Source organism: Lepidochelys kempii, chromosome 25 (genome assembly GCF_965140285.1).
Source record: "Lepidochelys kempii isolate rLepKem1 chromosome 25, rLepKem1.hap1, whole genome shotgun sequence".
Taxonomy (NCBI): Eukaryota; Metazoa; Chordata; order Testudines; family Cheloniidae; genus Lepidochelys; species Lepidochelys kempii.
The window spans coordinates 12776491-12790075 of record NC_136404.1 but is presented as its reverse complement, the minus strand read 5'-3'; the positions used below and the strand labels follow the sequence as shown (position 1 = coordinate 12790075).

At 47.5% G+C, this 13585-nt stretch overlaps 1 protein-coding gene across 1 annotated transcript in view; it reads left to right on the top strand.

The window, feature by feature from the left end:
- Positions 1-7586, top strand: part of TINCR (TINCR ubiquitin domain containing) — a 38112-nt gene extending 30526 nt beyond the window's left edge. Inside the window, exon 2 of the mRNA XM_078850627.1 lies at positions 7475-7586. Coding sequence (XP_078706753.1) covers positions 7475-7586 — 112 coding nt within the window. The remainder of the gene's footprint in view (positions 1-7474) is intronic.
- The last annotated feature ends 5999 nt before the right edge of the window (positions 7587-13585 follow it).

Below are 13585 nucleotides of genomic sequence, written 5' to 3'. Positions count from 1 at the left end.
GCTGGTTGACGCTGTGGTGGAAATCTGAGGGAGTATAGTTCATCGGTCCACAGGATGAAAATATCATTGATGTGGCGGTTCAATGATGAGACAGAACACAGCTTTATGCAAGCAAGCAGGCTGGTCAGCTGAGATGGGCTGTTATGCCCCCCCGCCTTCCACCTTCTCCTTTTATTATATTTCTCCCCCCCTAAGCATTACACACTGCTACCGCAAAAAGATACACAAAGGAATGTATGACGTTGATTAATATACTTATTTACCATCCTTTATCTACTACAATCCTGGTTCTCAGGCCTTGAGCCCAGGCTAAGAAAGCTTCCTACAGTTGCTGTCCCAACAATCAAGTTCTCATGGTTCATATCTAGCCCTTGTCCTTGGATAGAGCAATGTGTGCATTGCTTCTACAAAACAGTCAGGGTGTGCCCTGCCTGCTTCCAGGTGGAATAGCTAAATATGAACCCTTCACATTGATGTATCTCGGGTCTATCAGTGGTTTTGTGATGCATTTTTGCTACTCTGTTCTAGATCAGCACTGGGAGAAGTACTGAAAATTCTCAGTGTAGGCGAGACTTAAGGGGGTGTAATTTACATTCCCAGGGGGAATGTACCAAGAAGAGTAGTCAGCAAGAGAGTATAACTTAAAGTGCCCTTCTTTCTCTCTCACCCTTGTTTCCATCTCCTTGGCCAGTAAATTCCAACATGAGGGAGAAAGCATGAAGGTACTAATTGGATAATTGGGCAGAGGGGTGACACAGGCTGGTGTCATGAGCAGAGGGGATGGTGAGTCATCTTGATAGCATAGCAGAGAAGATTGATCAAGCTCTCTCTCATCCTCCCATTGAGACTTTAAAGGAAACGGAAGAGAAAACCACTATAATTGGAAACAAGCCTCCGTCAGACTGAGAAATCTCTGTTTTTCTCTTCGCGAGTGGGAATCCGCCACTACCTCAGCTCACACCCACCTCCCCGACATTGTAATTCACAGGCTTGCACACCCGACGTCTGATGTTTTCACCTGATGCATGCACCCTTTTCTTGGGAAGAGATCACACTAGTGGGGAACGATTAAAATCAAATAAACAGTCAAATGAATTTAAAACAAAGATAGCAGTTCAGCGGCTATGTTCTATTCCCACCACCCACCACCATTTATAACTAATTGGGGCTTTGTTATACACTCTCACCCGGTGACAGATAAATACTAAACTCCAGTGGTTAACAATAATCACCCTAATTATACCAAGATGACATTTACAATTCAGGCAATTGCTAATCCATTACCTCACTTTGCTGAATACTAGAACATTCAAATTAAAAGTTATTCACCCACAAAGAACATTGTTTTAGTAGCTGAAACAGCTTAGTAAAGGAATTTATTACGGTAATTTGCAGCATTCCCATAAATAAAACATTCAAGAGTTGCCTCCCCCCCCACCCCGAAAAGAGAGGTATAAAATAGATCTTTTATGATGAATATTTCCACCTCCCCTGTATTGTGATTTTTAAAAAACTGAAATTGTCAGACAAAGTTTGCATACTTAAATGAACAGGGCTTCTGAGTGCACCTTGTATGGCCCAGAGCATATGGATCAGCTGAAATAATTGAAAATACACGGATGTAAAACTGGTGTAAACAGGGCATATGCGAGCAGTATGAATAATAGATTTTTTTGGTTCACACACAATATTAAAAAAAGGATTTTGGGTTGACTTTTTTGTTGAAATTTTTGGAAATTGAAAAGTTAAAAAAAATTTAGATTTAGAAGTTTTTTTTAACACGTTTGCATTTTTAAAAATCAATTTGAAGGAGATTCCAAAACAAAGGTATTTGAACTGAAAAAATTCAAATCACTTTGACTAGAAAATAAAACAAACTTTAATTTTTTTCTGAATACTGTCTTTTTTTTTCCCCAACAGGAAAAAATCTGGTAAAATAGGGAAATGTTTCGCTGTTGCCAAATCTGTGGGTTTCACCAAAAAATATTTCACACACAAAATGTCATCTAGTAACACGAATGGCTTTGCTTCACGATTCACACCAGTGTCAGGGAGATGGGGAATCAGGCAGTAAAGGTCCCCTGGCAAACCCCCCCCCCCCCCCCCCCCCCCGCTGACATCAGTTGGGCCAGGATTTCACCACAGTTTCAGAAGTGATGAGCGGGTACTTTGCTGCATTCTCTAAAATCAGGACCTTTTAAAGATGATTCCAGTTGAGGCATCCAAAATCCCTGGCCACTGACCATGTAAGCCATTGGTTTTCAAACTGGGGGGGGGGGGGGCGTGTATGAGGGTCACAACAAAGTTACCAGGAGGCACGAGGTGGAGCCATGAGTCTGGGTCAGAGCAGGGCATCAGCAGCAGGAGAGCCTGCGGGGACCCCTCTGAGCGGTCAGTGGGGGTGGGGGAGAAAACAGCCCCACCCCGTCCTGCCCCAGCCTGCTGTTCTCCCCCCCTTGTCCTGCCCTGGCTGCTGGGAACTCCCTGATTATTCTCCCTGCTGCTGCCCTGGCTCAGACACCCAGCCAGCCGCAGCTCCTCGTATTTTAGACCCTTTGGAACTCACAGGTGTAAGAGGCTCTGGGCAGAGGGAAGGGACGGTGAGGAGCCCTGGTCCACTCCACGTCATGCTGCCCTGGGTTTCTCCAGAGATGGAGCCATCCAGGTCCTGCCACTGCCCCCACTGTAAACTGCCTGCTCCCCTCAGTGAGTCACTTTCTGCCCTGGACAGGCAGGAGTTGGGGGCCCTGGGCTGTCATGTGACTCCCACAGAGAACGTGGGGGTGAAGCAAAAAAACAAACCAACTGGAAACCTCTGGTTTAGGCCTAAAGAATATTAGTTTGTGAAGGTCAGAACAGTCCAGTCCTCTGGCTGCTGCATCCTTGTGCTGTAGCAATCTGCCATGGTAAGAAATTGTGTCTTTCATTCCTACATAACAGTGAGAATATGATGACACCAAATGGACACAGTTGGGCTTCAAATGACTGTTTACTAACAATCTACAAGGCCTAGCTACTTATGCGCAGGGCTTCTCTGTTAGGAGCTGGTGGCTTCTGTAATAGAAGACTGGGCAGGGCGTTTAGAGGGCTCCCAAAGTATTTAAAGGGACACGACCTGATGAGTCCCCGCTGGGCGAGGAGCTGGGTGCCTACTAGAAAGGGAGGAAGCCCAGAGGAGAAGGGGGCTGCAGGGAGAAAGGGGAAGAATTCTGCACTCTGTCTGTGAGCAGTTAAGAGTGGAGCCAGGAGAGACTCGGGGAAGCTGCTGGGGTGGAAGAAGCTCTGGCAGTGAGTGCTGATCAAGGGCCAGGACCTGAACCTCCAGGGAGGCCTTCAGCTGAGGAATGGAGCATAGGGGACATGTAATCTAGGGATCTACCTGATGACTTGCATTGAGGTAGCACCTAGGGGTCCCAGTCCTGGACCAGAGCCCCATTGTTCTATGTGCATGCATATAATAAAACACGATCTCTGCCCCCAATGAGCTTACGATCTAAGGGCTTGTCTAGAACGAGAGTTATTGCGCGGCAAGCTGGAGTGTAAATCTCGGGTGCACAAGTGTGCTGTGCACTTAGCTGGCCTTGTGGACCCTGCTTTGCACACTAAAAGTCCTCAAGTGTGCATTGACCTGCAGGAGTAGGTCGGAATGCACTAGAGACCTTTTTAGTGCGCACTAGCAGGGTCCACATGTCTAGTTAGTGCGTGGCAAGCTGGGATGTAAATCTACAGTGCTACTAGCATGCCAGTCACTAACTGTCCACTTACACAAGCCCTACGTAGGGTTAGACAAGCAGGCTAGCGGGATCATGGCTGTGGCTCATGTCAATGAGCCTACTCCATCACAAGGGATATTTTCTGCAGAACGTCAGAGTGAGGGTAGGGGGTACCTGCCTGAGAAGAGCAATCATGCTCGCTGCCACCAAAGACATCTGGTTCTTTCTTCCTTCTCCTCCGGTTCCTCTCCTGAATAACAAATATGCTCCAAAGAGAGCTGCTAGAGAGATCTGGGCCTGCGGCAGATGCTGTGTGTGATAGGACCAAGAATCGCTACACTCCTAGTCTCCAAAAGGCATCTCAGGTAGGAGAGGTTGAACATTTTCTGTCAAAACTGCTTTTTTGATGGAAAATCAGGTTTTTGACTCCACAAACATTTTCAGGGGAAGCTGTCTGCTGTCTAAGGAAAGTTTCTTTTCTTTTCTTTTCTTTTCTTTTTTCTTTTTTTGAAACTGAAACTTTTTATTTTCAGCTGAAAACTTTTCAAAAAGTTGAAATTTTTCTGCAGAAAAGTTTAGCCCAATATTTCCCCTCCCCACCTCACTTTCATAGACTTTTCCAGAGTAGGTTTAACTGCAAAGACAAGGCCTGGTGGCTGAGGCCGGTGGGACATCACTCTTACAGCTTCTGGAGCATCAGTTGCAATCCACCGAGCCATCAGTATTGGTGATCAAAAGTCATTTGCCATCTGATGGCTCTTCGGAGAGCTCCGTGAAATGAATTTAGGGCGTATCCGTCCATTTCCTAGTGGACAGGTGACTACCTCGAAAAAATCTACAGGCACTAAATGCAATATTCAGCAGAGATGCTAAGAATCAAGGTCCCGATCCAGGAAAGCATCCCTATTCAGAAGGGCAGTCCTATGCAGGTTCTTATACCACCCTCTTTCCAGTAGTATCTGAGCACCTTCCAGAAGAGCATTAAGTCCCCCTAAGCATGTACTTAACTTTAAGCATGTGCACAAAGTCCCATTGAAGTCCACAGGACTTATGCAGGTGTCCAAAATTAAACACGTGTTTAAGTGCTGTGCTGAATCATGACCTCAATAGGCCACTATCCCCAGAATAAATAGAGCAGATCGTGACCTCAGTAGGACTCTATGCCCAGAATAAATAGCACAAACTTGCCCACAAAGCCCCTCCCCAGCCAACACAGACTGAATTCCCCTGCCATCAATAGGCAGTCACCTCTGAGGTCAGGGCAGGCTGGGGAGTAGCTTTGTGGGCAAGTTTGCTCTATTTATTCTGGGGATAGAGCCCTTAATCATTGTGGAGTCTCACCCTGACTCTTCTCCCCAGCACAAAAAAAATTCACTGAAAGGTAGAGCAGAAATCTCAGCCCCTACATAGAATCATAGAATATCAGGGTTGGAAGGGACCTCAGGAGGTCATCTAATCCAGCCCCCTGCTCAAAGCAGGACTGATCCCCACTTAAATCATCCCAGCCAGGGCTTTGTCAAGCCTGACCGTAAAAACCTCCAAAGAAGGAGATTCTGCCACCTCCCTAGGTAACGCATTCCAGTGTTTCAGCACCCTCCTAGTGAAAAAGTTTTTCCTAATATCCAACCCAAATCTCCCCCACTGCAACTTGAGACCATTACTCCTTGTCCTATCATCCGCATACTCCTTGTCCTGTCATCCATGTGTCAAGCAAATGTTAATGGAGTCCTCAAAAGAAGGGAGGAAAGGGTTAAACTGCCTAAAAAGCTGGGCTTGTGTTCCTTCAGACTCTGACGACCCCTTGTACTCTGTGCTGCCTGGAGCCCACATGGCCATCTGAGGCGTGGAGCACTTTTGTCAGAGTTCTCAAACCAGAAATGTCCAAAGCTATTTGCAATAAAACAGCAAGCTGCAGCAAACCGGGTCTCCTGGCTCAGCTGGCACATCTTCCCTCAAGCACCATCCACCAGTCTGACGGCTGCGCCAGCTTGGCTACGGGGGCCAACCTCAGACAAAGAATAAGCTATTAAGCTGCACAGAGGGCTCGCTGTCTGCCCTTTGCCCATTCCTCCACTGATTGAGTTGTTCGCAGTCCAAACCCAAGTGCTCGCTTGCAAGAGGCTCAGCAGATGATTCCTCCCACAGTCAGTCTCATTCCAGATGATCGGCTGCCCAGGTCTGGAGATGGATGGGGGATCTAATGGGATGCTGAGTCATGCAGGGAGAAGGGCAGTATGGGCTAGGGATCAAGCATTGAGTCTATTATTATGGATGGAGGTTATGACAATCAAGAGGTGCTCCATTTTGGGGGAAATTCATCCCTGCACACAGGGTCTGTACAATACCTCTGACTTATGCCCCGTTTAAGCCATAGTGGGATTTAAATCATAGCCCTCCACACAGGGGTAAGTTTCACCTGTGAATTTCTGAGGGTGTGTCAAGGAAAGATTCCCTGCCAGACGGCTGCTAGCTAGCTAGTTAGCAAACACTCTCTTGGTTTCCTGGTGTCCGCTGTGTGCATACCTCTTGTCCCATCGCTCACTTCGCAGCTGAAGCAGCAAGTCCCTTAGCTAGCAGCAGTAGTAGGCTCTTATCCTCTTATATGGACCAGGCACGTTGCTCAGGGGGAGGTGAGAGCAGCGAGGGGAGAACCTTCAGAGTTTGGGGGTCAGTCTGGCGAAACACCTTCAAAGCTCAGATCCTTTCCTGAACCTCTTGAGATTGCTGGCACTTCCTGCTTCTGTTGCAGCTGGAAATAGCCAATAGCAGATCTGGGCATAGAACAGTTTATCTAGGACCACAGAGCTTCCAGCACTGCAGTATATGAGCAACTCCCAAGTATTTATGGATGCAGCTTCACCACGCCCCTGGAAGGTAGTGAAATGCTATTATCCCCATTTTACAGCTGGGAAAACTGAGGTACAGAGCGATTTGAACAACTTGCCCACAGTTATGGAGGGAGTCTGTAGCAGAGCTGCAAATGACTCCAGATCTCCTGAGTCCCACTGCAGTGCATTAGCCACAAGACCCATCCTTCCTGCTCTAACCACTGCCCCGTGGTGATTCCATCCCTAGGTGAGAAAAGGCGATCTTCTGTGTAGGGAAAGTTCTCAGCCCCTCTCTCATCAGGCCCGTGCACTATTTGCGGTGGTGGAGAGCAGCCCTGACATTGCACATATGTTTTGTGTACAGCTGCTCCACGTCAGCCCCGCCCTGTGTGAATCTATACCGGGGGCAGCTTGACTGCTTCTGTCCGATAGAGACAGATTGCCGGAAGGCTGCTCTCATAAACAAAGATCTGCAGGCTTCTGATCACCACCACTCCTTCTTCTTCCCCAGCTCAATTAAGAAACAACATATTTTCCGGCTCGCCTGCTCTGCTTTTATTTCCTCTCTGTCTCATGCTTCTGTGGAGTTTTTTTTTCTCTTCTTCTTCTTTCCTTCATGCTATGGCAGTGCTGCTGAATGCTAATGAAAGCATACTCTATTCACACTCAGGGCAGCCCTGCTTTACTAACCTTTGCAGATACCCAACTATGGGAGCCATGCTGGGCTGGTTATTAGAATTACAATGGTAGTACCTAGGAACTCTGGTCATAGGGCAAGGCCCCATTGTGCTGAGTGCTGCAGGGACAAGTAACACAAAAGCTGCTTTCCCTGCTAATAGATTTTGTGTGTCCGCCAGGTGGTCTAGTTTCAGTTGCCCTGGGATCTCTCCGAAGCCCTCTTGATGGGCACCTGAGGTTGCCTTTGGTTCTTAGGCCACTCAAGCTGCGGCCTCAGGCCTCAAACAACACCGTGATCCAGCCTTCATGCCAGAGCAGAGAGAGCGATTGTGATAGCCTCTCTGGCTTGGCTGACGCTGGGGAATGAACTCGGGGGGTCTTCAAAGCTGAAAGCACAAACCTCTACAGCTTGAGCTCAGTGGGTGAGCCTGTAACCAACCCACAACCTTTGTGGCTTGGGCACAGAGGGGGACACACAAAACCCGCACAGAAAGTGGGTTATACAGTGTCGGGCATGAGGTGGAACGTGTTAGGAAGAGTCCTGATTCCCAGTGCAGTGCCTGACCAATTGGGCCAGGTTTCCTCTCTAGCTGTCACACCTACACTATACGTGCAGGGCCCCAAACACCTTGGCATTGTAGATCACCTCCTGTTTAGTGCCAATAGAAACAGGTGATGATGGGTGTCCGGAAGGCTCAATTTTTTTTTTCTGCGTTACATTAGTTCACGTTGAGGGCAAACACTCAAGGCCGAATTGTCTAGGGTGCTGAGCATCCTGACCCCATTTGAAGTCCGTGGGTGCTGCAGGTGGGTTAGTGGAGACTACATTTGGATCCAAAGGTGAACTAAGCACCTTCGTGTTTGGGGGTAGAAGTAAGGGGAGACTTGAGCTTCAGCCCAGTATTGGGCTACACCCAGATTGTGAAGATTGGGTCCACACCTGAACTCCCCAATGTTCCAGTTAAACTGTCAAAATCACCCCTTCAGAATAAAGCATGAGCCCTCCTCGTCCACTCAACGCCTCTGGGACTTTTCTGGCCCCAGTTCTCATCATAATTCTCCATTTGTTTTCTTCGTTCCCTTCCCTTCCAATCCTTTGGCATTAGCCCAATTTACATGTATTTCACTTTGCTCTCTTCTCCCAGCTAAATGCCCAGTCAGGTCAAATTACTACCCTACCACTAATGAGCAGCCATTTCTCTTCTGATTTGAAAGACCAGCTAGCATTTTGAATGCATTTCCAACCCTCCCACCCAACAGTCTGGTTGTGCAGGTAAAGCAGTCTCCTGCATGAGCCATCAGAGAGGTCTGAAGCCCAGGACCTTCAGTGCTGAAAACACAATAGTCCTTGAGCTGAAGCAGCAAGTCCCTTAGCTAGCAGCAGTAGTAGGCTCTTATCCTCTTATATGGACCAGGCATTAGAGGGAGACAAAGATGCACTCCCTACTAGGTTAGAATAAAGAGGGTCCCCAGAATCTGTCATGTATTTTGGGAGGAGAAGAGGCTTTTTAGACCTTGAATCCTTTGTTCTTTTCCCCCAACTGTAAATCTGAATTTCAGAGAGTGAGAAGCTCAGCAACTGTCTAAGTCTGACCCCTCTTAGTCTCTGACACTTGTAATGTGTACAATTCATTGTCCCACCAAAGCAGGGAAATTGTAACGGCCTCTCTGTCTATAGATGCCGGTTGTTTAGCTGTGAGTAGTGGCAAAGGGTTTCTTGGTCTATATTCTTAAAGGCACGGAAAGAAGGAAGCTTCTCTTTTCTCGCTGACTTCAGTTATTTTCTGTCCTTTCCATTTCAGGCTGTATATTTCTTTTCTGTCAGGTTGGGATTTTTATGTGACAGTGGTTGGCTGTTACACAGAGAATGCTCTGCAGCCACAGTATTGATGAGGGAAACAAAAGAAGAAGCAAACAGTTTCTCTTCCTCCCATTTTAGGTCAGGAAAATCTCCCCAACTTTCTGAAAGGCATATTGAAAAAAAAATCAGTAAATTCGTGAACTTACCATTCGTACTTAGCAGACAAATTACATTTCTTCCAAAATGTTCCAAAATGCATTCATTTTCAGAGTACATTACTTTCATAATGCTGTGTGGAACATTAAATGAGAATTTCCCTGAGCTGGCTACAGAGCACACTTTTATATTTCATAGTCTGACACGGAGCCCAGGATAAGTAATGAAAATCTTTTAGAAAAGTGACAATCTTGTCTAGCAGCCTGGCCTGGTGAAGAGATTGCAACATAAAACAGATGAGTGCCCTGCTTGACAGCTAATTGTGTCGGGCTTAATTACAACAAGCAGAATTTAATCGGCTGTGCAGTGTGGTTTTTTAGGCTGGGGGAACCATCTGGAATGTACCTTGCTTCTGGGCTGATGGAGGGGAAGGGTTTCACCGGATTGTGAAGACAGGAAAGCAATGGTGCATGTGCTTATAGGCAGGAGAAGTTGCTTAGCGTATTTCATTTGAGTCATATGATGGATTTCAGGGATCTTTACGCATATGTGCGCAGCGTTACCTGATGGCTATGAGGCCTCGGAAACAGTCCCGGAGTTGATTCGGTGGGCCTCGTTCTCCAAAGCCCTATGCCTTGTCCAGCCACATTCACCAGTGCACAGGGAACAGAATGGTAGTGCCTTAAACCTGCCGTGTATTGTATGAATAACTGCACATGGTGCAGAGCAAAGGAGAATCGGGCCGAGTGTTTTTTGCGATCCGATAGCCTTATGGGTTGTCTGTATGAAGGGAATTTGACAGTTCTCAGTTTAGTTCCAGTGGCCAGGTGTCCCCCCTAAAGGTCATCACAATTGGTACAGTTGGCAACCTTGCTGGCAGTCTCAGTAGAGAGACAGAGGGCTTGATGAGCTATTGGAGACTGAAATCTCCTCTTGTTCCATAGAGGTGGTCCTTTTAGGCCAGAGGAGTGGCGTGCTGCACCTGTTTCAGAGCGGGATTCTCCGTTGCTCCACCCCTCTGTGCAGTCACTGACACCAAGGCAATGTGAGTGTGACATGGCTGTCTCGTGCTTCTCTTCTCATCCGTTGTTGCTTTGCCCTGGTGTGAGGTGCAGGGCTACGGAGAGTCAGGCCCAAGTTGTAGGGGCAATAGCGAATCAGGCCTTCTACAGGCTTGGTAATCTTGCATCTTCCACCAGTGCTAAAGCCACATGAAACTGGTTTAAAAGGAGCCTGTCTTTATTTGAGAAATGGCACTTTGTCTCCTGGGCGGAATATGATGACCTGTCCAGCAACTTCTTGTTGACCAAGCTTTGGCTCAATGAGCTTAAACTATCGACAATCTGCAGGGTTGACTGGATGGAGGTTGAAAGGCCATTGGTAATCTCCCACAAACCACAGCTTTAGGAAGCTAGACTGGGAACTGTGGGGGCTAGATACCCCGAGGTTTGTGCTGTGTTGCTGCACAACTGGGGACCCGGGGCAAAACAGCCAATGAAAACAGGATGGCCAGTGGGGGCAGGCTGCACTGATGGCTCTTACACTGGTTCAGTTAGCATAGCTTTCTCCACGAGCCACAGTTTTAGAGTGAGGTCTGGCAAATGGCCTAAGCCCAAGTGTAGGTGCTTCTGAGTTCTAGGCCTAACTCTGCCACTGACTTGCCATGTGACCTTAGGGGAGTCGCTTCACTCCCCCCGTGGAGCATAATACCTACGTACTTCACAGAGACTTAACTGGTAAATGCTTTGGCGAATGCAATTGCTAAGCAGTGCTATAGAGATGAAGCGAGCTTAAAATAGATATAAAGTGGGCCTTTAAGTTCTATTTTTGCACAGTGTGTATAAGCCAAAGAGGAGGGTGGGATGTATAAAAACAAGGTGAGGGGAGCTGGGCCACTTAATCTCAGTGGCTTTATTGCTGTGTAACCGTTCACAGGCTGCCTCACGAAGACTCGGGAGTAAAGGTTAGAAAGGTGCTGTTTCTGTGGCTTAAAGATAATGCGACTCAAAATTTAATTTCATTAGTGACCACCAGACCCCTCAGCGAATTGCCAGGGCCTTTCCGGGTGGTCTCCCCAGCCGTTTCATTGACAATTATTTTATTGCCTACAATTATAAGTCCCCCATCACCATAATGTCTGGGCATACTCCAGCACTTTGAAGGTTTTGGGTTGCCAGTGAAGCCTGCCTGACTTGTAATGTGTTGATTCTGGCTTTCCATTGGCTGCTCCCCTGATTCTCTGCCCTCCCGTTCCCACAAAACACAGCCCCACATGCATACTGGTGAGATCTCTGTGATCCTTTCAGGTCTGTGGAACCATACTGATTCTGTTGCCTTCGGGGCCTTATCCACTCACAGGAAGCAGGATTTGGGCCTACAGTCATGATGTGTAGCGCTTTCATCCATAGTGCACAATAAACAAGTGCACAATAAACAGGTGAGCATTATTGTCCCCAGTGGGGAAACTGAGGCACACAGTGGGGAAGTGACTTGCCCAGGGTCCTGCTGCGTGCCAGTGAACCAGTGAAGTGAAACCAGACTTCCTAATTCCCAGCTGGGGGCTTTAACTGCTGGACCATATTAAAAGATGGTCTTGTTTTAAGCCTAAATCCCATTTTTGCTGTTTTCTTGGTCAAAGGAACAGCATTCTACTGGGAAACAGCCTGTTTCAAACCAGACGAATGTGATGGCCAGCCTGTCGAAACTGTTTTTCAGATTCCCTCACATGGCTTTGCAGAAGCTTCTGGCATCTGCTAGGAGGAAACTCTGATTAACCCAACATTATTCTTAAACACCTATTGCTTCTGCAGCTGCTGCCCTGCTACTGTTATCGAAGGAGCCTGGGCGTAAATATTCTCCTAACTGCTTTGCGTGATCCTTTGGGACAGAAGGTCCTGCATGAATGGAAGATATTATTAATTATCAGCAGCTCTTATTCTAATAAAGGGCTAGGGTTTTTCGGACGCGCGGGGCTTTGATTCAACAATCATCTTTCAAGCAGCCGGCTTGTAGCCTCACTTTAAACTCTCAGCACAGCAAACTCTGCCAAATATAACCCAACTGCTAGGCCATGATGGATACATATATATATCCCCTTCCCTGCCTCAATGATCAGACAGCGAAGCAAATGGCTCCTATGACAGATGTGAGAGCTTGGAAGCGTGGAAACGTCAAAAGACTTATTCTCCTGGGACGTGCCAGACACCATAGGCGCAGAAAATATTAATGGACCTTTCTCTATCAGTAAGTGTGGTGTCTATCTTCGTGTTTTCTGGCTTGCTGGGCCGGTTTCCTGTAGCATCTGGAATTATTAATGCAACATCACCCAGTGCCAGTTATGCAGATACCCAGCCTTTGAAGCTTTGCCCCCTTGGAGAGAGGGGCATTGATGGGTTCTATGTTTCAGGAGGACTGGCCTCCAAACTATTACCCCACCCCCCACCCCCCAGTCCCCCCAAAAAAGTGTCTGCATGAACTAAGTAGATCCCAAGGAGGTAAGATCTTGCTGGTAAGCAGAAAACCCTGCAAGGGTCTCCAAGTGGAAGATGGCAGAACAGCTGGTGAGCCTGGCATAGAATCATAGAATATCAGGGTTGGAAGGGACCCCAGAAGGTCATCTAGTCCAACCCCCTGCTCGAAGCAGGACCAATTCCCAGTTAAATCATCCCAGCCAGGGCTTTGTCATGCCTGACCTTAAAAACCTCTAAGGAAGGAGATTCCACCACCTCCCTAGGCAACGCATTCCAGTGTTTCACCACCCGCCTAGTGAAAAAGTTTTTCCTCATATCTAACCTAAACCTCCCCCACTGCAACTTGAGACCATTACTCCTCGTTCTGTCATCAGCTACCACTGAGAACAGTCTAGAGCCATCCTCTTTGGAACCACCTTTCAGGTAGTTGAAAGCAGCTATCAAATCCCCTCTCATTCTTCTCTTCTGCAGACTAAACAATCCCATTTCCCTCAACCTCTCCTCATAAGTCATGTGTTCCAGTCCCCTAATCATTTTTGTTGCCCTCTGCTGGACGCTTTCCAATTTATCCACATCCTTCTTGTAGCGTGGGGCCCAAAACTGGACACAGTACTCCAGATGAGGCCTCACCAATGTCCAATAGAGAGGAACGGTCACGTCCCTCGATCTGTAGCCAGCTTATTATTTTATGATACATACTGTGCTCTGTGGAAACTGGCTGGTCACTGGTTTTCCTCGAGAGGGAACGAACAGCAGGTGCTGGACTAACGCGTACAAACTCCCCTGAAGCTACAGGTACTTAGTTCCCTCCTTCTCTGCCCCCAGATGGATTTACCCAGCCCTGCCAGCCTCTTGTGTAAGATCAGGGCTTCTATAGACCACTTCCCTGAGATCGCTTCCCTGTTCTGAAGTGCTTGGATGGTGGGTTCTTGAGCAGTA